At 47.9% G+C, this 25,258-nt stretch overlaps 1 protein-coding gene across 2 annotated transcripts in view; it reads left to right on the top strand.

The window, feature by feature from the left end:
• The window catches only part of KCNJ3 (potassium inwardly rectifying channel subfamily J member 3), a 53,649-nt gene that overhangs the window by 5,344 nt on the left and 23,047 nt on the right, over window positions 1-25,258 (top strand). The window contains exon 2 of one of the 2 annotated variants that reach the window (XM_059820392.1): window positions 1,480-1,696. In XM_059820392.1, the coding sequence (XP_059676375.1) occupies window positions 1,480-1,696 (217 nt within the window). The remainder of the gene's footprint in view (window positions 1-1,479; window positions 1,697-25,258) is intronic. The other variant, XM_059820393.1, reaches the window with a different exon arrangement.

Raw genomic sequence — 25,258 nt, 5'->3', positions numbered from 1 at the left:
CCTCGCAGCCTCACTGGGCGCTGCCCCGGGGGCACCCGGCATCCTCCCACCCCCTTGCAGCTGCCAGTGCCGGATGTTTTGCCGGGAGCAGAGGACTGGGTTTCTCTGGGAGCCGCTGGTGTCACTCGTAGGAGCGGTGGTAGTTCGGAGGTGACGGCTGTGCTGGTCCCCGTCCAACGGGGCATCTGCCCCCCCCCCCCAGCGACATACAGAGCGCAGCAGGTCTGAATAATGAGGTGAATGGAAACAGAGTTAGAGGAAAAGTTAGAGGAAAGATTACGCTTCTTCCTGCAAGCGTAATTGTGCTCCCATTAAAAAAAAAAATCCCATTTCAAGGCGGTGGTATTGCTCAATATGGGAACTTTCACATCAGCTCAAAATGCCGGGAGTGATGGAAATGCACCTCCAGCAGTGATTTAACATTGGGTTTTGGCTGTGTATTATGAATACATCCATTTGTAAAACTTCTTTTTAAAATCTGAGCAGCAAATAATGGAAAATTCTTTAATAAAAATAATGAGCAGGAAGGGCTATAATGTTCCTGCCTATTCATAACAGGGGGAGAAGAAATAAAAGCCAGAGAGGGAGCGAGCGCTTGGGCAGGGCTGTGCTGATTACAGTGCTCCTTACGGATGAGGGATGCGAAGCGTAGCTTGCAGCGAGGCGCACGAGCCGGCGCGCTGAATTGGAGGTTTCAGCTCTAGGCGTGACTTTATGGACTTGTTGTGTAGCTGTTAAATTGTGGTTTATAGCACCTTAGCAGGCAGCTCTAACTAAAGCAGTAACAGCATCCCCTTCTCCGGGCTTCTTTTGTCAAAAGCGAGCTAAAAACTCCCCTGGAGAACTGTGTGCTCAGCTGATGTGGGGCTGGCGTAGGTGGTTGTTAGCCAGTGCCCGGGAGCCCTCTCTTAGGGGTAAGTTGGCAATTAATCCAACTGCTGCTGCTCTCTGCAAGGAGGCCATGGACAGTCCCTCGCGGGAGGGACCCTGGAGGTGGTTGTGAGCCCCCACCTGCTGTCGCTGTGTCGCAGCACGGGTTTTGTGAGGTTGGGGGTATCTCAAGGGGAGACGTTGCCTTGTCCGAGCCCCTGGGCAGGGGACCCTGTCTGGGCACACGTGCTGGATGTGCGCCGGCTTCGTCTTCTCCTCCTGGTGGGTGATGCTGCGGGTCAGTGGCAGAGCCATCACTCGTGTCGGTGGCCGGTGTCCTTCCAGGGCTGCTATGTTGGTGAGCTGCAATTGCAGAAAGATGTGTGTTCGTTAGAAAGAATTCATCCCTGCTCTGCACGGCCAGCGCTGGGTTTCTACCTGTTTCATGGCCATGTGGCTGGACCGGGGTTTGCCTCGTGTGGCGGGTGGTGCAGAGCACTGGCAGGGATGCGGGATGCCGTTGGGATGCTGTCGGGATGCCTCGGGGGTGGCTGCTTCAGCAGTGATGTCTCTCTCTCTCTCTGTCTCTCCCCTCGCTGCCTCGTCCAGTCCCGCCAGACCCCGGAGGGCGAATTCCTCCCGCTCGATCAGCTGGAGCTGGACGTGGGCTTCAGCACGGGGGCCGACCAGCTTTTCCTTGTGTCGCCACTCACCATCTGCCATGTGATAGATGCCAAGAGCCCCTTCTACGACCTCTCCCAGCGCAGCATGCAAACGGAGCAGTTTGAGATTGTCGTCATCCTGGAGGGCATCGTGGAAACGACGGGTGAGTAGAGAAAGCAAATGCTGCGCGAAACAGATGTCACCCCACGGGTCTTACCATTCGCGTTCAAAAAATTGGGTGCTTCAGATTGCCCTTTAATCCAGCGACACGGTCAAATTTTGCAAATGCTTCGAGACAGCCGAAGTTGTATTTTCCTGCAAAGGGAAAATGTTGGAGGGATTTTTGGCAATGCGTCTGTTACCAAGGTGATGCACTTCGGTGCTCCCAGCGAGGCTGAGAATCCTCCGTCGCGGTTGCGGCTCGGCGGCGCGGGGCAGGGGATGCGGCGGCGGGGTCGGTTGCGCTGTGCTCCCTGCGGCATCGCCCGGCAGCGATGCTGCGGCTCTGGCCCCGGCGGAGGGCAGATGCTCCGGCCGCCAGCGAGTGCCTCGCTTCGCTTCCCAGGCCGCTGCCTGCCGCAGGCGAGTGCTTAGCGGGGGTATTTAGAATATCTTCGATCATTTTTCGGTCCGTATGCTGGTGTCCCAGCGTTTCCGTGCTCTTCCAGTGCAGGAAGCAACGCCGAGTATCCCAGTAACTCGGTTGCTGCCCAGGAGGCTGAGGGCAGCAGAGGTGAATTGTCTGTGCTGTTGAAGAAAAACTCCCTGATATTTCAAGAAGAACTCCCTGCTGTTAGCATAGCTGGCTCCTGTAAGGGTTTCAGGGCTGACACGCAGACCAAAGCACTCCAGGCTGTTTTTTTTCCTAGCAGAACTGGTTTAAAACAGAAATGACTGAAGAAAAGGCATTTTGTAAATAACTCATTAGAATTTTAAAGCAAAGCGGTGGGTTTGTATACGTCTGAGTTTATTTTTGTAAATACTTCAGACTTAGAAATTATACACAGAGCAAACAAAAAAAAAGGGAGGTTTTTTCTGGATCTGTAAAGCCTAACTCATATAAGCTTGCAAATTTTGTGACCTAGTTTTATAAGATTTGATGAATATTGGGTAAAATAGAGCAAAATGTGCTCTATCTTTATAAAACATGGAGGGATGAAAGGGTTTTAAAGTTAAAAAAATCTTTTAAAATGTGAGTAAATGCGAGAGGAGGAGAGTATAGAGTTGGAGGGCAGCTGGCTGGAGGTGAACCAACATCAGCAATGGCGAGAGCACGTAAATATGAAGATGGAGGTGCCGCGGGTGGTGGCGAGGAGGGAAAGGCCGTCTTCACGGCACTGCCTTTGGCACAAGCTCTGGGGGGTTATTTTAAGCTGCAGCACTTTTCACTGATGGTTTCCAGCAAGTAGCTTTTGCTGAGCCTGGCTGAGGTAAGGAAAACAAGAACAGACGTGAGGGAAGCGGCAATCTCATCTAAAGGATACCCCTTTTTTTAAGGCGAGGAGGGGTGGACACTTAGTGGGTTTAAAACGTGCAGAAAGCCAGGACCCATCTCTCTATCTTGTGCTCTTCCAGCAGAAATTGCAAGATCCTGTAAAAGGTATGTCTGAAAGCACAATACTTATGTTTCAGTAGATAAGAAATTTTAAGCTCTAAATCTGAAGGACACTTGGGCACTGAGGTTAATTTTATGTTTCCTGAGATAGTTTTTAGAAGCACTGATGCTGGGAGCGGAAAAGCTGCATCTCAAAATACAGCTTTAAGCTCAGTATGTTGAACTGTTAGTTAGCGGTAAAGTGGTACCTGGATGAGAAATGCACGTTTCAGGTGGCCTCTAAACAAGAACATCAAAGTGTCTTCCTACCTTGAGCCCCGTCTTCCGAATATGAAGAATTCAGCTTGGGATGACGCTGTACAAGACAAAGTTGTCTGCATCTGTGAATACTTGCTACTTCTGCAGATAGTCAGTTTAAATTAAGCTTATGAGTTACAATTTTCACCTCCCCTATCATTCACCTTAAAGCCAGAAGACATTTGGCAAGACAGAGGTCTTGCTCTGGGAACATACAGTAGTCTGTGTACCCAAGCGTGTGCAATCTGTGTTTGCAAATGTACATGATAGATCAAGAAAAAAGGGAAAGGTTTCGTGGGAGATACGTACCTGAATACTTCTGCTAAGGTAAAAGGGGTTTAATTCGGAGGCAGTTTTCTGAGAAGTTGAGCCTGATGCTGTGAAGTGTGACCGCTGGAGCTGGGCTGACCGAAGGTCAGGAGACCTCAGCCCTGTCACCGGCGGTACGTGTTGTGCAGAATGGGTTTCTTCTCCTTGTGGGAATAATACGGTGCAGAAATCTTCCATTTAAGCTATCTTAACTCATGCTTTGCATCTAACAGCTCCCAGCCACCCCAGAACGGAAGCAATCATTTGAAGGGGATTATTAGAAATGTTATAGAATAATTTGCAGCTTGCTGTGTTTTGTAGGTAAAGCCGGGAGGAGACTCGGTCTGTGCTTTCTTCCTCCTCGGTGTGAGAGAGTTACCTGCCCTCACCGTAGTGTGTACATGATGTCAGAAGTGCAACACCGGTCTTAAATGTCTGCTGGTGTGGAAAGAACAGAAATGATTTGCAGTTGTTTGGAAACCAGGGTGCTATTTTTGGGTAGGTGTAAAAACAATGCTTGGGGTTTTTTTTGTCTCGGGAAGTCAGTGAGTAGGTCATAGGTTGGAAAAAGCTTTTCCAATTAATTTCGATTGCGTGTGGCTGGAGAGTGAGCAGTGGTGGTACCGGGGGTCTCGCAGGGGCTGAGCGAGCCTGATTGATCTGCCTGTAGTTCAGGAGAGTCCTGCGGATGATGAATATGCAGCCTGCGGGAAGTAGGTTGGAGGAAGATTAAATAAACTGCGGTTGATTTGCAAATGAGCTGACATTCCAGCTGCGAGCATTTGAAGTGGGGACTGATCTGAACCGAAGGGGAGAGGGGTTTAGGGTTTCTTTGTGCCTCTGGTCCAGTCGAGGTCAGAAGGACCCGAGAGAGGTCAGAGCCGAGGCTGAGCGGAGAGGAAGGTTGAGTTGCGTATGGGATGACTTGTGCCGCCGGCGTCAGCCCAGCTGATACTTCAGGCGATGCTCCTCCCTGCCTTTCAGCCCTTCCAGTGGTGTGGAAGTCCTTTCTGATGGCTTCTGTCTTCGACCTCAGCTGTGGTGCCTTATATCTTGAGTTTGGAAGTATCATCACAATGTTCTCTTAATCCTACCGGGAGCGGTATTCAATTGAATTATGGGTGAAACCTGTGCAGATAGGACAGCAGCCTCCGGAGAGCAACTCTCTCCTACAGCCCTGTCCTTAGGGCGGGTTTCTCTTGCATCCCAGGGGTAAACTAGATGTTTACTGCAGAGTGAAGAACTTTCTACCTTTCAGCCTAGACAGCTGCCTTTGTAGAGGTTATCCGTTACCCTCCTGCCAATTAGTGCATGAAAAAACCCGTCATCATTTTCAATCATTAAATTGAATTGAAATTGCATTGGATTTCGAAACTCAGAAGACTGTATTTCCATACTAGAATGCAATGAAAACTGATGAATTTGTACAATGATGCATTGGCATTTGGTTTCTTTCCAAAGGCAAGAGGTCCAAAAGCCAAAGTGAAGTCGGGTAGCGATGTGTGCCCCTTCCCGTGCTGACTGTCGTGACGGCTGTATCCCTGTGCTGCTGCAGACCAAGGCTGCGTTCTCCTGGGAAACCCTGCCTGGGAACTATTTTTTGAGTTTAAAATTGGACTCCAGCTCTGATGTTTCCCTATGAAAACAGTTAATTTCACTCCGATGTCTTCATTCCCAAGTGGGGAGATGTGTACTGAGCAGAGCAGCAGTTTTAGGAGAAACTTTCCCCCGGCGCTAGCTGTGCTGCTTGGCTTCCGTGCGCGTCTCCTGACTTGACAACCAGTTCAGAGGATCTGATAAAATAACATGGCTTCTGCACATAGTCATTAATCAACCTTATAATACAGCCAATTTTCTAAAGCTGTTGTCTTTTTTTTTTTCCAAAAATTGACTTGAAGAGCAATACCGTGGAGATAAACTGTTTTCTTTCAATACCGTGGAGATAAACTGTTTTCTTAGCCGCCCCAGAAATGCCGCGCAGAGGAATTGCACTGTTTGCTCCCACTGCCACATCCTTAGAGCGTACCCTGTAAGGCTGCAGGAGGGTCCTACCACGCATCTTTGCTAATGGTAATTTGTAGCCTATTTAAGGGAAAAGGCTTTGATATTCATCAAAGTTCTTCAACTTGCAGAGTTTAAAGGGGGAGCTAGTGCTTTCAGCCTCCACTCCTGGTTTGTGTTTCAAGTAAATTATTCTCTGTGTCTGCCTGAAGAGTGCTGTGAAATTGCGCTCAGATCTACAACATCCTTTGTAAGGAACTGAGTTACTCACGCGCCTCTCTGTGTCCTATGGAGATCTACTGGCCCCAACGTCAAGATTTAGACAGCGAGCAAATAATAATAAACAACAACAATATTTATTTAATGATATACTCTTAGTACTTCTTGTCTTCTGTTTGTAGTGACATGGCAGAAGCGGCCTTTAGTCTGCAACTGAACGAGGCAGAAATACCTGTAAAAAATAAATGCAGACTTCTGGTTCAACAAAGAAAAAAAAGACTTCTGGTTCAACAAACTAAAAATAAGAGAAGAATTAAGGTCACTGGAAGGATCGGTGGGGTGGATTCAGGGCTCTTGATGTGTTTTGAAATGCCTCAAGCTTTAACTTTTCTATAAATCATTATTTCAAAATACATTTAGCAATATTGTCACATTTCTGCATTCATGTGTGATCGTATGATGCCGTAGGACATAGCGTTTGGGAGGCATATCATGCCAGTTAGGTTACGCCAGGACAGCGCAATTTAAGGGTAAGTCATCTGACTTTGCCATTTCCCACATTATTCCTGTTCCAGTCCTCCAGTATCACCGTCTGCTGCGGGCCAGGGTGCAGGTGACTTACAAATTATAAAAAAGTATTAGAAGGTATTGAGTATTTCTCACTCTAATACAGCCCTGGTATTTATAATGTATAGGGATTTAGGAGTCCTAATAGCATTTAGTTTGAGTCAGCTCTGTCTTTTGATAGGGACTTAGAGCCTCTTGGTTTTCTTTAGCAGGTGCTTATGAAGACTTTTTTTTTTTTCTTTGACTTTGTTTTCTGCTTTAATCAGTTGACTTTTGATATGCAATGTTACCAAGGGATTTAGAGAATTAGTAAATATATACAATAAATCTTGCTTTGACTGTCTGTGGGGACAGTAAAGATTTTTTGGAGAAGTCTAATGAGTTGTTTAAGCAGGATCTTCTTGCCTATAAATCCCACTTGGCTGATTAAAATCACCATTTCCGATGCCTTCTCTCATTAAATCATATAAAAATGATTTCTCATAGATGCCTCCCGACTTGATTAAGTGAATTTACTGCCTCGTCACTGAAATTTTAGTTTCTGGAAATATAAACATTTCTTTATGCTTTCCTTTCCCTCCTTAATTACAGCTTTTAGGTTGTTTAGATAATAACCCATGGGAAGTGGGAAGTGGACCCAGCACATCCCTAGAGGGAGGGAAGCTGGAGTCTTCCGACCCCTCCAGGCAGGGAGCAGTGGGGCTGTGCTCAGCAAAGCCTCCCTTCCCTTCCCTTCCCTTCCCTTCCCTTCCCTTCCCTTCCCTTCCCTTCCCTTCCCTTCCCTTCCCTTCCCTTCCCTTCCCTTCCCTTCCCTTCCCTTCCCTTCCCGTCCCGTCCCTGTCCCTGTCCCTTCCCTGTCCCTTCCCTGTCCCTTTCCAGCCAGCCCTTTCTTTTAGGGAACAGAAGCAAAATATCTCAGCAAACAGATTTTTTTCAGGAGGTCACGGGAGGGGCCACGGCCACGGGTGCTTGAGGTAACCCTGGGCGGCTCCTGACCCTCCTCTCTACCTCCTGCCCGACCCACAGACTAAAACTCCTGCGTGGGGAGTGCTCTGGGGTCATCCCAAAGCCGGACCCCGGGAGCTTTCCCTGGGAACGCTGGAGGATGCTCGGCGCTGGCCCTGGGGTTTGGTTTATTTCCATTTTTCGGAGCGTCAGTCAGCGGTGGGAGAGTTTCAGAGCTGAGATGGCTTTTCAGAATCCAGAGATGGTTATGATTCATAAGGGTAATTGCTAATCATTCGGGATTATTTTTGATATATATTCAACCCCTCCATTATTATGATAACATATAATTTTGAAGAACACTCAAAGCGTTAATTTGCAAAACCTGTTGTCCTGATTTCACATTATTGTGATGGAGAATTTTAAGCTCCGTTGTCAGCAAACCTTCCCGGTGGTGTTGATGGGGGGGAATAAGTTTTGACTCTTATGCTGGATTCCCCTTTGGGGCTTTGCCTCTGCATGCATTTAGGAGTGCGTAGCCTTTTACAGTTGCTGTATTATCCTGCGACTTACCGATAAGCTGCTGAAATGGCTAAAAAAATGAACAGTTAATAAGAACCTGAAACATACAGAAACCTGGCAGGAATGGTATACGCATCCATTTTCAAAACTCATTAAATGTTATTTTGGAAACCTTTTAACATCATTTTCTGATTAAAGAAATCAAACAGCCTGCCAGGCTTTTTAATTAAATAAATAGAGATGGAATCAAAGGCATATTCCACTGGTTTTACTTTTAAAAACATGAATAGCTTGAATTATGAAACTGTGGGTCTCCACAGGAAGATTTCTCTCAGAAACAGATACACGGGAATGATTTCAAAACTGAAACAACTTGAGTGAACAAAGGACTGTAATGCAGATCTGAAAGCTAATGTGATTTAGATAATTTCTGGGGCTATTTAAAAATGTTTTCCCTGTGCCTTATTCTCAACGTTTCTTAGCTTCAAAAAAAACCCAAAACAAATTTAGCAGCTTTAAAGGTGGAGCATAAAATATATTTATCCTGTTTTTATCTTACCATTTGGATTTTGGGGGTTTTGTGCAGATGGGGGCAAAGTGTTGTGGGCAGAGGATAGAAGAGAGGGAAAATACTCAGGAGTTAATGGAGGAGCTAACCAGAATCAAAACATTGCATCACTTGATCGTTGGTAGACTTCATAAATTATACCTTGTTCATCCTCTCGCTCTCCTTCTCCACAGTCTTACAGTAGTTTTTGTGACCAGGTGTTGGTGTTCATAAGGTATCATCAATCTCATTGTATTGACAGGACAGAAATTCGGATAGAGAGGTAGAGCGAGTTGCTCCAGCTCCAGAGCAGACTTGCACAGCACCGTGCACGCCGGCATTGCCCCGCCATCCGTGGCTCCCTGCTTGCTCTGGGTTTGCCTGTCTGCGTGAGGATGGCATGAAGCCGTCGGCAGCTTGCATTTGGTGGAGCGTGGACCTGCATATGTGTCGTGGACCTATTTGTCACAGTCTTTGGCAGAGGATGAGGGGAGTCCTCACCTTCTCCGTCGGTGGGAGGGGACCAGGGTCTTGGGGAGCCCACGCCAGCTTTCACCAGGGATAACTCAATGGCTAAATTCGCTTAGAAATCATCTCTCTGAACCACTTCTCTGCAAAATATCACAGAATCACAAAGGCTTGAGGTTGGCTGGAGGTCATCTGGTCCAACCCCCCTGCTCAAGCAGGGCCACCTAGACCCGATGGCCCCGGACCGTGTCCAGACGGCTTTTGAATATCTCCAAGGAGGGAGACTCCACCGCTGTTTTAGTACTGAGACATCAGTAAGGTGTGTTAGATGGGAAGGTGGCAGGAGAAGAACAATTCAGCAGTTCCACATAATGAAAGTGGCTTTTTTTCTTTTTTTTTTCTAAGCATAACCTAAACATGATAAAATAGCCATTTAAAATGTTGTGGTCCTAGCAGTTCAGCAAATCTTTTTCCAGTGCTACCATTATATAAAAACTGTTAGTGGAAAAACCAATATTTGTTGGTCATGCAGGCAAACACGTTTGTCACTGTCAAAGCAGGGATGTGCTGAAATCGGGACTTTCATCGCCCAGCTTCCCTCTGCCCCTCCTGCAGCTCCTGCTCAGGTGCAGCACAGCCAAAGGGCTCAGCTGGACCAAAAAAGGGAAAAAAGCATTTTTTAATGCTAGTGGAAAGATTGGAGGTTCTGGGAAAATGTAGCAAAAGTGAATGGGTTTGTGTGCTAGTTCTAAGGAAGCACAACTGGGAGAGAACAGTTTTGGTAACTGCAGACCTTACATAAGTTGCAGCCGTTGTATTTTGGATAACGCACCCCTCCTCCTGCGTAAGGCAGCAATTCCCCAAAGTACTGAATTTCACTGCATAAAGCTTTCGTGGCTCTTTCCCTTTTTTCCTCCTTAGATGCCTTTGGACATACAGGAGAGAAAAACGATAGTGGTTTTAATCTGGAGCTCTGCAGGAGCTTCCCTTTCACCATACATAATCTGAATAACTGGTGATTCATCAGAAGTCATGTCTTTGCAAAAAATCCTTGTTCACGCTTAATCAAACAGAATACATTCTCCTTGAACAAGCCTTCTTGTGTTGATCTTGTGCTGCGTCTGCTGGCACAGACGGACCTTGTACCATCAGTCTACACATCTAGTTCAATTTTTTCCATGAATAAGTATTGGAGGGCTAAGCGCGAGCTAGTAATCTCTGGGCATGTGCAATCATCCAGAAAACTCGGGAGCACTAAAACTTGATCTCTGATATAAATCTGCGCCGTGCCTCCAGGAAATCGAACATATCGAAGAGGAAAAATACAAATACCCGGTTCCCCGCAAGCGTACGAGCTGCGTCCCTTCTGCAGCTGGAGCCTTGTGGGTTTGGTTATGGGGGTGCGGGGGGCAGGATCTCCCCGGTGGGGCTGGAGGATGGCGTTAGCACACCTCGAGCCCTGGCAGGTTGGAGCTGTTGTGTGAGCCCTGGTTGGAAATATGTGGAAACGGTTGGAAAAGGCAAAGGGCTTGAATTTCTCACGGAGTGAATGCGATGTGGTTGCGAGGGGTGGTGCTTTCTCATGCTGCAGCGCTGGGCAGGGAATACTTCACTCTGTAAACCCACCCGCAGGCAGGGACGTGGAGATGCTGCTTGCTAAATATAGACCCGAATTGCTCCTCTCTGAGAAATTCATAAACGAATAAGAAAACTCTACAGTTCTCAAATTGTGCTGTTTCTCGCCTATTGTTTTTTCAGTTAATAAGCATAAATTGGAGGTCTTCATTTTATTCTTGCCCTCTTACCATCACTGCCTCTCCTACTGAGTTGTGTCGATGATTTTGTGATTTTTCGTATTTCTGGAGAGTAAAAAGCTTTGGCTACAATAGCGCCGGTATCGGAGTCACAAGGAAGCTGTTGTGGCTCTGCGAGAAGATCGGCTTAAAGACCTGTTCAGCTCACGTGCCCGTACGGGTTGTGCCAGAGTCTGAATTTGAGCCACCATGAATCTGAGGGACATTTTATTTCCCCAGAGCTGGAAGTGGGGCACGGCATATCCTAAATAAGAAGGTTCTTGCAAAATAGTTTGAACAAAGAATGAAAATTCTCTTCTGAGGATGGCTGATTAAGGTTTTAGAATAGAATCATAGAAACATAGAATCGTTTAGGTTGGAAAAGGCCTTTAAGATCATCAAGTCCAACTGTAAACCTAACCCTGCCAAGTCCACCACTAAACCATGTCCCTAAGTGCCTCATCCACACGTCTTTTAAACACCTCCAGGGATGGGGACTCCACCACCTCCCTGGGCAGCCTCTTCCAGTGCTTCACCACTCTCTCAGGAAAGACATTTTTCCTGATATCCAGCCTGAACCTCCCCTGGTGCAACTTGAGGCCGTTTCCTCTTGTCCTGTCGCTTGTCACTTGGGAGAAGAGACCAACACCCACCTCCCCACAACCCCCTTTCAGGCAGTTGTAGAGAGCGATGAGGTCTCCCCTCAGCCTCCTCTTCTCCAGACCGAACACCCCCAGCTCCCATTTTTAAACCCTTTCCTGAGGGGCTGGGGGACACGGCCACTTTGGTCCCAGACACCCCCCGACATCCCCGGCACGGTCGGTGTAAAGGATGGAGGCGTTGGTTTCCGAGCGGCAGTGCTGCAGCGGGGACCACCCCGGAGACCAGGCTGGGGTTTCCAGCAAGGCTGTTGCCTTAAATGGAATTTAATGGGAAATAAATGGGAAATCTTCCATTTTCTGTTGGTGCAGCAAATATATTCCTACTTCCAAGAACTGCACTTTTTAGCCATTTCCTCATATATTGCATCTTTCTCATTTTTTCCTCTAGTTTGTTAATATCATAAAATAAATTTTAAAAATTGTATTCTTGCAGGCAGTCCAGTTCTCTCCTACTGAGCAGCCCCATTCCTCTGCCTTAGAAGGACATTAAGTCCATTTGACCTGATTTGCTCTGACAAATCCATTTTGGCCCTTGCTTGCACCCTTGCTACCTTCCAGCTGATGAAAATTCTTTGATTACTTTGTGCGGTGTTTTTCCATGATCTGAAGCTAGCAGGATGGGGCTGTAGTTACCCGTCCCCCGCCTTTCCCTCCTGCCGCAGCGCGGGCTCTGCCTTCGCCCCTGGGCGAGTCTCCGGATCCCCGTGCTGCTGTGCTGCTGCTGTCCCTCCGTGCAAATGAAGGGTGGTGGGTGCGTCGGGCACCGTCCGCTTCGGAGGCAGCGGAGGAGCAATGGGGTGGCAAATCAGCGAAAAGATTTTGTGATATCAAGGGGTGAAAAGCAAAGCTGGAAATACTCCTAGTTCCTGGGAAAGGCGTGCAGCTGGTAGCCGGATCTGTGAAGCCCTTCTAGCTTGACTTCAGCTTGTAAAAAAGGATTAGTATTGCATTGATGCAAAACGAGGGGTTAGAGCAGTTCGTACTTTGCTGTGTTCCTTTCTTTCACATAATGAGAATTTTTCATATTGTCAAAATTAAAAAATTCCTTGTACCTTTCCGTTAGTTGGAAATTCTGGGAAGTCATTGCTAAGCATCAGCATCCTTCAGTCTTCAGATGTATTTTCTTGCTATTAAATCTTATTTGTTACAAAACCAAGGTTTTAACGCTTTCGCCTGAGAGTCCAGCTATGAAGACACAAAGCGCTCATTACTGAGCACTCGCTAGCTAGACCTAGTATTCCAATCCTAACCCATTCACAGAAATAAGTACAGAACTGTTGTTATCCTACGGCACAGTTAGCTGTTAGAAATATCCTTAGGAGCGGGGGGCTACCTCAGGAGTTATCTCTAATCAGATAAACCATTTCCTACCTTTTCTGTTCCGCTGCGTTTGCTCCTTACAGATCAAGGCTCGTAATTTGCGGTAATCTTTGCAAGCATAGCTGCCGCAACGTACAATTTACGTCCTTCTGTTTGTCATCATTTTAAGAAACCTGTCCTAATTCAGAAGGGCAGGGACCAGGTGAGGCCACGCCGTGTGTCAGTCCCCCAGCCCCTCGGCATACAGCTATACTGTTGTATTATTTGTAGGGTTTTCCTAAATTCTGCACTTGTACCATGACAAGGAATGATCTGCCCAGCGATATCATGGGGAGGCTTGTGTGTCTGCGTTGCGTTGAGTTTCCTTGGGGCTTTCTCAGCCAACAAGCACTTCTGTCAGGCAGGTAGCACTTTTCTTCTGGGTGTGTTAAGGGGTCTTGATGGTGGAAAGGGGGAAGGAGGGAGTCTGACCTTCCAACACTTCCTACATTTATGTGATTTCTTGTGGGGTTCACTATGAATTGTTGCCGGGAAGAGTGGTAGTGGCAATTTAATTTGAATATTAATTAAAAACTTCAGAAATACTTTCTAGGAGTTTCCAGGATGCGTCTGAACTGTCAAAGATTTCCATGTGTTCCCAAGAAGAAAATAAGGGGTCATTCTCTGTGTGCTTTGGTTATTAACAAAGACTTTCCATTCTCTTTAACTTTTGCAAAATCACTTATGTAGATTTTTTAGACTTGTTAAAAATTTTGTGGTATTTTATTCTATATTGAAATTCCTAAAGTGACAGAATTTCACAACCCCTCCCAAGGTCGTTGATGACATGAAGGTGCTAGGATGAGTTTCAACTCAACATCCTCATGAGGGGAGACCTCATCGCTCTCTACAAGTACCTGAAAGGGGGTTGTGGGGAGGTGGGTGTTGGTCTCTTCTCCCAAGTGACAAGCGACAGGACAAGAGGAAATGGCCTCAAGTTGCGCCAGGGGAGGTTCAGGCTGGATATTAGGGAAAATGTCTTTACTGGGAGAGCGGTGAAGCACTGGAAGAGGCTGCCCAGGGAGGTGGTGGAGTCCCCATCCCTGAAGGTGTTCAAGGAACGTGTGGACGTGGCATTGTGGGACATGGCTTAATGGGCATGGTGGTGGTTTTTTTTTGGTTGATGGTTGGACTTGATGATCTTACAGGTCCTTTCCAACCTTAGTAATTCTGTGATTCTGTGATTCTGTGATTCTGAACTCCAAGAGAGTCTCTTCCTGCGGCTGTGCCCTTCCCAGTGGGAAGGATGGAGGGAAGAGTCCTCTGGGATGAGGGAGGAGGGGAGGAAGGGCAGGCAGGACCATTTGAGAAGGCAGAAACAATGAAATTAAACCCATTAAACTTAGTTAAGATAAAGAATTGTCTGCTGACGCTGTTTCTTGTTGGGCTGCGTTTTATTAATCATGGACGTGCTTGTCTTCGTTGCTCTTGAGAACTTAGTCTGTATAGCCTGGCCTTTCCCTGGATTTGCAGCCGGGAGGACGCAGTGGGGTTTGGGTCATCCTGAATCCTGCGGTGCCTTTGCTGGGACAGCCCTGGCGAGGAGGCTGGGGCATCCCCCGGGTGAGTCCGCAGACCAAAGGGATGGCCTGTTGCCCGTTTGTCTCCATAATCCGAGCTGAAATCGGTCCCTAGAGCTGCCCTGTTGGGAAGAGTGCTTCTCTTTGGGAGGGAAGACAGGACCTGCAAGAAATAAAATCTGCATCCTGCACATCTGTATTGATGTTGGAATTCGATTTGGAAACTATTTCCATGTTGGAAATAATGGGCAGAGGTCATGGGGCTCACAGAATTAAAAATATGACTTTGAGATACTTAGCTGGAAAGGCAAAATAATGAGCTGGCGAGTGTTTCCTGACCACTGCTGGGAAGTAAGGAGAGATTTACTCTGCCATCTCAGAAAACGAGTACTTTGTCACAAAAAGTCTGTCTTTTAGTTTGAGACTGTAATTATTTTTGTCTATTTAACAGTCTTACTGAGTCAACTGTAGAATTTCCAAAGTCCAAAGTTGGAGAAGGAGGAAGGTTTCCCTCTAGTCCCCAGGACCTGAAGAAGCCAAAGCTCTTGGGGAAGGTTCGGCGCGAGCAGCACGCTGCGGCGCCCGGTTAGCTGTGAGTGCAGGTGTACTGAACACGGCGTGTGTTTTTTCTGGTTTAATGCACAATGTTGTTCTTCACCATTAAGTTTCTTCTCCGAGAAGAGAGCTTTGTTGTGTTTGTGACAAAGGGAAGGTTTGTGTTTGGCATTTGTACGCCTGCTGGTTTGGCACCTTTTAAGATGTATCCCGGAGCATCCACCTTCTGCTAAGCACGATTTTCAAACATCAAATACTGTCTTTTCAACTTAATATTGAATGAGCAGTATTGTGCTAACTTTCCCCCCAGTTCTCTGTTGTCTGAGATACCAGCTCACACAGCGAGTCAATCAAAGGAAACGTTTTACCTGGCCACACAAACGTCCTAGTTTTAAGAATCTGATGCGAATAATTTTTTTCTGCACCCTGTGAACATGAGCACCCATACACTTTGTTTACGCACGAGCTAACGTGTCCCACAGGAGAGAAAAAACAGCAAACCGTTTCTATTCTGAAAATATGCTTCTGGCGAGGAAATACAGTCACAGAGAGGCGCCGGCATGAATTTCCTCGTGCTGTGTGCGGGGCAGGGCGTATGCATCCTATCCTTGCACATGCGGGCGGCTTCCCGGGCTGGAGAGCGGCGTTGGAGCGCGTTTCCCCAGGTGTGCGTGCACTGCGGCACGGGATGCGCAGCAGCCTCGGTTCCTCGGTGCACGTCCACGGCTCCTTCCGCAGCTGCTGCCCCGTGTTTCTTGCAGTGCCGAGCCTCCTCGAGCGGGAAGGCGGCCGGGTGCCGCTCGGCGCAGCGCGGGGAGGGGTGTTCCGTGTCCATTTTGCCCTTTTTAAAATCACGTTAAATGTTCCTGGGGTGCGGGCACAATCTGTATCACAATTGGCTGAGGATTTTTGTCCTGCAAAATCTGCAGAAGGCTGGGGAGGAACGGCAAATTTTGGGCTGAACTCAAAAAATGAACTTAACGTAAATGCAGTAATTAGAAGACAACTACCTGACAGTTAAATGAGAGAATATGCATTTTCTGCCTTTATGTGAAATAGAAATAATAAAAAAATTAAATCTGAGAATGAAGTTTTTTAGCAAAATGACTCAATCATTGTTCATTGAAATAGCATGTACAGCTTTCTGTTTTAATAACGCACCTTCAGGCGACTGGTTTGAAACCATTTGCAGTTCGTCTGCCCGGTTGGCACATCGGACTTGGGTTGACGTTTTGCATTGCTTCCCAGTGCTTATTCTGGGTTTTTTGACCACAAGCCAATAAGAGCCTGTGAAAAAGCAGTCTATTCTGGCCTGTGTTGTTTAGCCCAGCTGTAGACTAGGTGTGTAGGTGTCTTGTTCTTCACCCCGGCGCAGAGGTGGGTCTGTCTGGGCTGGGTGATCGCTGCTGCTGGCAGTTGATTGCCGCTGATGCTCGGTGGCAGAGCAGTCACCCAGGGTGGCAGCAAGCGCACATCAAGGTTTAGGATGCATGGTCAAGTGGAGGCATATAGTGGGTTCCTATTTACAAGAGTGAGTTCATTAAAAAGAAGAGGAAAATGTAACTCAGTGGGATTGGGAGAACATAATAAAGTGGATGTTTGGGATTAGGAGTGAGGTCACTTTCTGCACGCTGCTGAATATTTTAATATTGCTGTGAACCATTTCCTCATAGTTTTAGATACTCGTTAAGAGTACTGTGCCTAGTGAACTTCATTATTAAGCCTGTCTTAATATTTTGTGTCCTCTATCACGTACATGTCATTTGACGCGTAACAGGTGCACTTACCTGAAGTTATGGTCTATTATTCCATTTTTTTGTTTGTTTGCTTGCTGGGTGTGGAAAAAGACTCCAGAACAAAATCTCCTGGTGTGTTTTCTGTTTGGAGAACAACTCTCCAAAAGCCCAAGCCTGCTTTCGGAGCTGCTGTCCCGCCTCTCCTGGGAGGCAGGGTCAGTTGTGGCCGTTAGAAATAATGCCATAATTATCGCTGCCTGACCTGTACGAGCCCCAGGCTCAATCTCCCGTGCCCATGCGTTTCCCATGGTTTGGTGCGGCTGTAGCAGGTGGTGATGGGACTACTTGACTCTGTTGAACTCCTCGCAGCGGGCCAAGGGTGTTGGATGCTGGTCCTCGCGTCCCACCCGTGGTTCTGCACCAGGAGCCACACAAAGGTTTCTTTCCTAAAGCAACGTCTTGTGGAAGCGAGCCTGAATATTCCCTGTCCTCTTGGCTTTGGCATCTCAGCCTGTGTACGCAAAAGATGCAATATCCGCCTTCTTTTTTTAAATCCGTTGGCTTTGACAGCAGGACAAGGCCTGTCAGTGTCCTCATTATGGCAAGTGATGCACATTTTTCTCTGTTTCTCACCAAGCCTTGGTGGGGAAAAAAAGGAAATATCTTTGGTTTTGGGGTGTGCAGCTCACTGGATATTTTGAAAAGGAAATCCCCAAGCCCAGTACCTGTGAGATGGCTCGTGGCGACCGTGGGTTGTCTCGGCCTCGGGGATGCTCAGGGTTTGGATCCGAGCTCAAAGTATCATTAAATGTGTTTTCACCTTCAGAGCTGGAAGAAGCGATGAATGGGAGTAGGCGATGCAAGCTGCCACGTTCTGCGGCAAATGTATTTGCAGGCCTCCCTACGTGGAGATTTGTGCTTGACTGGAAGTAGAGCCCCTTGGCCATACTGAAAGCTTAGTAAGCATTACGTTTTTTGCATTTTTAAATACCCACATGGCCTTTCCTTTTCCAGCTTCATATGTGGTGTTCTTGATTTTTGCATAGCTGGGGGGGGCAGAAATGCTTTTTTCTGCACTCCATCACACTTCTGTAATCGGGAGGGAGCAGGCTTTCCTCGGAGGTGTACAAGCTCTGCTGAGAAAACACCTTTGTGGTGGTGGCCGATGTCTCCCAGGCTGAGACGGGGCTCTCTGGTCCCCGGGGTGCTGGGGAGCAGTGGGGGGGGCTGGGGCTGCTCTGCTTTAAAGAGAGTATTTTGCGTATCGTATTGAAGTCTTAGCCATTACTTTTTTGTAGCAACTTATTTCCTCTCCTTACTTAACATATCAGATGAACTGGCAATGCAGACTTTCCCTGGATGGTTATCCTCAATAAATTATTAATGATATTGTCAGGTTTTTTTGTCAACAGCCAGTTGATACCTCTTATTTATTTTTTTAAATAATATTCAGCAGGGTACCTGCCTTCGGCAGGTATTTCGTCTGCTTAAAACCTGGAAGAAATGCCCAGCTGCCTTCTCCATGGCTACCTGTTATTTGCCCTGGATAACTTCACGCTTGCTATTCTTTATTTAGGGCACTACACAATGGGAGGTTTTTACTCAAAATTTCAGCTCACAGCACCTCCCTCCCGGGTAGTTCCTCATGCACTTGCTCACCTAAGGGATCATGAATTGCAATCTGAGAAAAAAAACAAATTAAGTATCGCTGAAAGCTCTCCCATCAGCATTCTGCAAGCCTGAGAAGAGGCCCCTTCTAATATAATTTCTGTGTTCAGAGTGCTGAAGGACACTTAGGTTTTTCTAAAGAGCTGATCTGGGGTTTGCTTGCTGTGAAGTAACGTGATTTACTGGGCTGTTTAGGTGGGCTGAGATGCGGCTGGGACATGTGCTGCTCGAGGAAGGCAGGGCTGGAGAGCCCGCCCGGGCGGTGGTGTGCGAGGGGCTCTTCTGCCTACAACTACAAATACTATTGATGGCAAAGCTCTCCCCACCAGAAACCTGCATGCTGGGTTTGTCGTCGGTGTAGAGATTGCTTGTCGAGCCAAAACTCGTAATTGCTGAGCAAAAGGCGCGTTTAGATGAAATCTTACAGTTGCACTAAAAGAAGTAGCGGAGCCCCGGTTCTGCCGACAACGCGAGTGTCGGGACGTGGAGGGATGCGGGGCCCTCAGCATCGCTCGCTGGTGCACTGAATGTGGTCATTTTGTGTGAACCTAGTTTACAGCTTCTTCCCCAAAACCCCTCTGCGAAGGCTTGCTTGCGTGGGGAGCAGCGTGGGGAGCTCTCTAAAGGCTGCAGCCGCTCCCTGAGGTGGAAAACTGGTGGAACTCCAGGGTTGCATTTCCAAACAGCTTAAATGGCATTCGCGGTGCAATTATCGTCGTCACTGAGCAGCAACACTTGATGGACATTTTTGAAAAAGACTTCACTGGCATGTAATCCCAGCTTCTTCCTCCTGATTAACTTCTTTGTTTCTTTCGCCTTTTGGAAGTTTTTAACCCGGGGGACTCTCCGGGGAGCGTGCGGGGAGCAGGCTGCGCTGGCCTGAGCGCGGGGCTTTCTGTGCCGTGGCAGGGCTGACCCTTACAGCTGAGCATCCGTTACACCCCAAAGCAAATCAAGCAAAGCAACCCTACCCAAGGAAATAGCTCCAGCCTCCAACACCTCCCAGCAATCCCTCACTGGGTTACAAAACCTGGGGGTTCATCTACAAAGGGAGAACCTCAGCAAAGCTTCATCCTTTCACCCACAGACGGAGGGATAATTTGCAGCCCGCTGCTGCCGCTTGTCCTAGCAGCAGGGCTCGCACAGCTTTACGGATGAATTACAATAGCTGTAGTTTCTGTTTAAAGCCTTGTTATATGTCTGCTTTTTTTTTGTCAAGCCAAGGTGAGATTTAAGCTAAAGAGGACAGCTGTTTTAGCTGTGTGTGTGTTAACAAAATGAAACCTTCACTAAGTGCCTCTTTGAACTAACTAAACTATAATAAAATTGTTTGGCAGGAAAAAGGGGGAAAAGTCTGTTGTGGGTAAAATGCTGTGATGTTTCAGGAGGGCGCTGGGGGGAGAGTTCTCCAAAATGTATCACAGAATCACAGAATCACTGAGGTTGGAAAAGACCTGTCAGATCATCAAGTCCAACCACCACCCCAACCCCACCATGCCCACTAAACCATGTCCCGCAGTGCCACGTCCACACGTTCCTCGAACACCTCCAGGGATGGGGACTCCACCACCTCCCTGGGCAGCCTCTTCCAGTGCTTCACCGCTCTCTCAGGAAAGACATTTCTCCTAATATCCAGCCTGAACCTCCCCTGGCGCAACTTGAGGCCATTTCCTCTTGTCCTGTCACTTGTCACTTGGGAGAAGAGACCAACACCCACCTCTCTGAAGAGGTAATTAGGAGCTCCTGAATTTTATGGAGGGGAAAAATGTGCTGGGGCTGAAAACAGCCCGCAGGCTCTTCCAGCACAGGGCTGGGTTTGGGGCACTGTCCTCACGGGGGGCAGGCTGGGAGGCAGCTCTCGGCTGGCTGTAACACCCTCCCATTCGGGGTCTTCCTCCTGCCTCCCTTCCCTGCCCATCTGTGTTGGCTTTGCAGGGTTTGGAGAGAGCAGCTAGAGAAGCCAGCGGTGAGGAGGACAGCCTGTGTGCTCCCCCGGGATGGGACGTGCTGCCTCCTGGACCGCAGGCTGCATCCCTGCATCCCTGCCCGCATGATGCTTCTGGGGCTGGCGGGACGTAGCCCCTGCCCACCCCCAGCTCCAGCCTGCCTGCTGGCTCTCCACACGCAGGAGCCATCCTACCTTACAGAGGCACGGTTTGACTGAGTTACTTAACACTGCTCTGGTATTGGAGGCATCCAATAAAGAGTATTATCATGGCTTGTTATACTGAATTAATCTTGACGTGAAAAAGAGACCCATTAGCAAATGCGACGGGGTTCAAACGTTGATGCATTAGTGATAAACAGCAAACTACGGCTGCAGAAAAAGTTTATTAAAAAAAAAAGTTGAAGAGAAAGGAAGGTGGAAAACAGGCATCTGATATTGCGCCCACAATTCTCCATCCTTTTCTGTTCCGCTTGTACAAAACTTCCAGCTCCACTAGAAATAAAGGAGGTACTGAGAAAACTTCCCCGTATGGTTATCTGCCACGGCTGCAGAACGGAGCACTTTTGAGCTGACCTGCTTCTGGCGTGGCACCTAACAGTGAGCGAAAGAGTTCAGGGTAGGCTGGGTTCATGGAGGTGCAAGGAATATTTTTTATCTGTGTACGTCATCACAGCATCAGTAGAAGATGCTGGGGATCCTGGGAACAGCTTCCGCCTCAACAAGCATTATTATTATAGGCTTATTGTCTTTTTTTCTTGCTTATTAACTCTCTGTAGGTCTTCAGCATATTACTTGTGGAGTAGAGTCATAAAACTCACTGCATAGCAAACTCAACCCTTCTGGTTTGGGTGATGGTGTATAAACCGTCACTATTTTAGATTGCATCCGGGTAAGTTGATGTGAAGGGTGATAGGATGCAGTTGCCAAGAGCGAGGCGTGGGCTCGGGGTGTCCGGGTGCCTCCGGCGGGCTGTGGTGGGGGGCAGGCTGCCGTGGGGGGCAGCCGGGTGGGGCTGAAGGCACCCCACCGGTGTCGGACCTTCCCACCCACCCGCCGTGGACCCGACAGTGCCCACCGGGTAAGGCACCGCTGCGGGGAGGGGAGCACTGCGCGCCGGGCTGCCAGCCCTGGCTTTCAGAGGATGGTCAAGCCTAGCACCAAAAAGCACCTTTTTTCCCTTATTTCAGTAAATTCTCATTTTCTAAATCCAGGTTAGGAACTTTTATCCTTGTTGGGAGATCTGCGTACTCACTGCCTGCCTTGCTCCCTGACAGGGTCAGAAGTGTGCTTTAGCTGTAATTCTCTGCTTCCAGTTATTTATAACTTTCCAGTCCATTAACTTCTAAGACTGGAATTTTTCACGCGTGGTCTTTGCTTAGAGGAAAATATATTTTGGCAAGTTGGTAGACAAAAAAAATATTTGCATTTTGTGGATTACGCATTCATGGTACACAGCTGCACATCCCTGGCCGGTACAGACAGCTCTCTTGGTAGGCAGGGAGCAGAAATGCAGCAAAAGAGGTAGAATTAACATTGCTAAAAGAATTTTTTTCTTAATCTGACCTGATTTCAATCTCCTATCACGTATGACTTGCTAAAGAGTTTCTTAGTTGCCTGAGGATCCCTAAATACCGAGAGGCATTTCATATCATGAAGCACAATTTCCAATGTATTTCTGTGGACAGCTGTTTAGGAGCTCACAGAATTCACCTCAGAAGTTCCAGAAAGTTTCAATTTTCTTAAGAAAAATGGTCTGATATCTAACGATTCATTTCTTAGTAAAGGTTAGGAAGAGCCTTGGGTTTTGTTTGATATTCAGCGTCCACAGTGTAGGTGCTTTTTGATAGGGATTATTGATTGTGATTACTTATGTAAAGAAAATATAACGTGGCACCTTTGCGTGCCCTGCTCGGGTGACAGCGCACATTGCTGCTGGCCAGTTATTTGTTAAGGGGCTTTATGTAATATATTGATTTTTGAGAGAGAGAAATATTCAGTGTGCCAAGCCATTGCCAAGGTGATGCATGATTGTAGGGGCTTCAGAGGGGTCTTTGATTGTCAGACCGTATCTGCTGCTGCGTTCAAAACCATCGATAAATAGAGTAATCGGGTAACTGATGTGCTGTTAGGTGCCTGGTCTGATTTTTCCAGCTACATACAGCCATTGGAAGAGTTATGACTAGCCTTTGCTATTTCCTATCTGCCTAAGGCGGGGAAGTTAAGCGTCTGAGAGGACATCTGAGTACGGAGAGCTTTCTTTGCACACTCAAACACTCCCATCCTCTTCCCAGACTCATCCACAACCAGCTGGACCTGAGCCCCCTTGGCACCCGCAGCATCCGGCAAAGCACCGGTGCCGATGTGGCAGGTCACCGGAGGTGCGTTGGTGATTTACTTCATAATGAAGATACAGAGCTCAGCCCCCTTGTCTATTCCCTGGGGGAGATAAACACACGTTCCCTGAGAGGAGAGAGAGTTTAGGTCCGTGGTGGCGTCACGGAGCAGCGTTCACTGGCAGGGCTATCCGGCAGCGCTATCCGGCAGCGGCTGGCGGGGAGGAGGGAGCATCCCTGCTGCCCGCAATGCAGGCAGCCCCCGTGCTGCTCAGGGACAGTTTATCACAAAGATATTAAATTGCTCTTGTAGCTTATTAGTAAAAGTCAACATTCGTGCTTTATTGGGGAATTTGGGAATTCGGTTTGGATCTGATCATCATGGCTGAAATACTTCCTTGCGTCTATGGCTTATTTAATGGGCGGCTCCTGCACACTTTTCCAGTGATGCTCCTTGCGCTTCGTGCCGTACCTCGGGAGCCAGTGGCATGTTCTCCTTGAGGCCATGGTCCTCCTTGAGCCCCAAAACGTGAACCGTGGGAAGAGCCGTGGGGGTTATTTGCTACCTCGTGGCAGTGGGGAGGCAGTCTGGTTACGCACCCCGGCCGTCCGCTGGAACGGACACCTCTCCAGCACAGTGGTTTGGCCCTAAAATATTGCAAAACAGAGGAAACTCAGCATTTTGGGTTTTCCCCAGCCAGTCCTTCAGAGTACGTACTATTCGCATATATTTCTTTTTATCCGCCCTCACAAATGTCATTGTCCAGAGCTCCTTGGCCAGGTCTGTGCTGTGAAGCCTTGGGATTGATGCTACTGAGCTTTTCTTTGGAAGGAGTGCCTGGACTTAATGCATAAACTATCGGTATCTGTGCTTGGACACAGGATAACCAAACACGTTATTGGTATTTTGCGTATCAGGGAGCGCTACAGCCATGTAAACACACAAAATTCATCGCCAAGGTCTTAGCATCTTCGTCATGCAATGGTTCCTTGAATCTTTATCATTTGTGACAAAACCTGAGCACAAAGAATACTTCTAGGAAAGGAATGAAATAAATCTCTAACAACAGAAAAAAATTTAACGCAGGGGGTAGGGCACATGCATAAAGCAAATCCAGAAGCTGAATAAACAGCAGATGATTTCCAGCCCAGGACTGTATTGTGTCTGCCACAGTCTCACACAGATAACACGCTGAACCAGCTCTAATCCCACAATCAATAAATCTCTAGATAAATAGAGTTCGTAGACCGTTTTACTGTCTGGTGGCAGAATTGCTTGTTTCTTTGGGGTTTTTTGTTCTGCCAGCATCAAATGTGCTTGCAAAATTTGTATATTGACAGAAAGTCAACTCCTTGGCATAGTTAAGACAAAAAAAAAAAAAGTGAACATGATATGCATTAAACATCACTAGCAATTACAAGAATGCGTGTGCTGGTGACAGGACATTAATCAGGAGGTGTGACGTGGGTACTAAGATTTTTGCAGCCCAGTGTAAGCACAGGGAACATCGGCAGAGGTGCAGATCCCCCGGCCACCGCTGGCCCCCCGCCGCAGCAGCACCCTCGGGGTCCCTGCACGCCCGCTCTGCGGGGGCACAGCGACGTCGGGTCATGCTCGATAAGGGAGGGGAAATACAATTAACGTACTGAGGGCTAACAGGGGATGCTGATTAGCAACTCTTTATTTTGTTTTTTTAATGTACATTGTCTGCAGTCGGCTCTGCCTCTGCAGAGCCAGCAGGACTTCTGCCGGCATTAAATAAAATTAATGACCTATGGTTGAGCTAAGCAAACGACGTAAAAAGCCTACTTACCTACTAAAAAGGCAAATGTTTAAAAAAGTAATCACCTCCTTAAGTCATTCACCCTAATGGGTTCCCCCCGCACAGGCGGTACTGTGAACTGCAGAAGGAGCGCTTGGTTGGAGGCGAAATACATACGTGCAGATAGCAGTTGGGGCTGTAAAGATACCTGAAAAATGGCCAGAACGTCACAGAATCATTGAGGTTGGAAAAGACCTTTAAGATCATCAAGTCCAACCGTAAACCTAACCCGGCCAAGTCCACCACTAAACGCTGTCCTTAAGCGCCTCATACACACGTCTTTTAAACACCTCCAGGGATGGGGACTCCACCACCTCCCTGGGCAGCCTGTTCAGTGTCTGACAACCCTTTCGGTGAAGAAGCTTTTTCTAATATCCAGCCTGAACCTCCCCTGGTGTGACTTGAGGCCATTTCCTCTTGTCCTGTCGCTTGTCACTTGGGAGAAGAGACCAACACCCCCCTCCCCACAACCCCCTTTCAGGCAGTTGTAGAGAGTGATGAGGTCTCCCCTCAGCCTCCTCTTCTCCAGACTGAACACCCCCAGCTCCCTCAGCCGCTCCTCATCAGACTTGTGCTCCAGACCCCTCACCAGCTCCGTCGCCCTTCTCTGGACACACTCCAGCACCTCAGTGTCCTTCTTGGAGTGAGGGGCCCAACACTGAACACAGCATTCGAGGTGCGGCCTCACCAGCGCCGAGTACAGGGGCACGATCCCCTCCCTGCTCCTGCTGCCACACCATTTCTGATACAGGCCAGGATGCCGGTGGCCTTCTTGGCCACCTGGGCACACCTGGCCACCTGCCAGGGAAGGTTTCGAGGTTTAAGCTGCGGATGAAGGATGCCGGAGCTGCGGCACGGCAGCGCTGGCATGGGGGGGACTCGTTTTTTGGGTAAAGCT

Source organism: Gavia stellata, chromosome 8 (assembly GCF_030936135.1).
Source record: "Gavia stellata isolate bGavSte3 chromosome 8, bGavSte3.hap2, whole genome shotgun sequence".
Classification (NCBI taxonomy): domain Eukaryota; kingdom Metazoa; phylum Chordata; class Aves; order Gaviiformes; family Gaviidae; genus Gavia; species Gavia stellata.
This window is presented reverse-complemented; position numbering and strand designations above follow the sequence as displayed.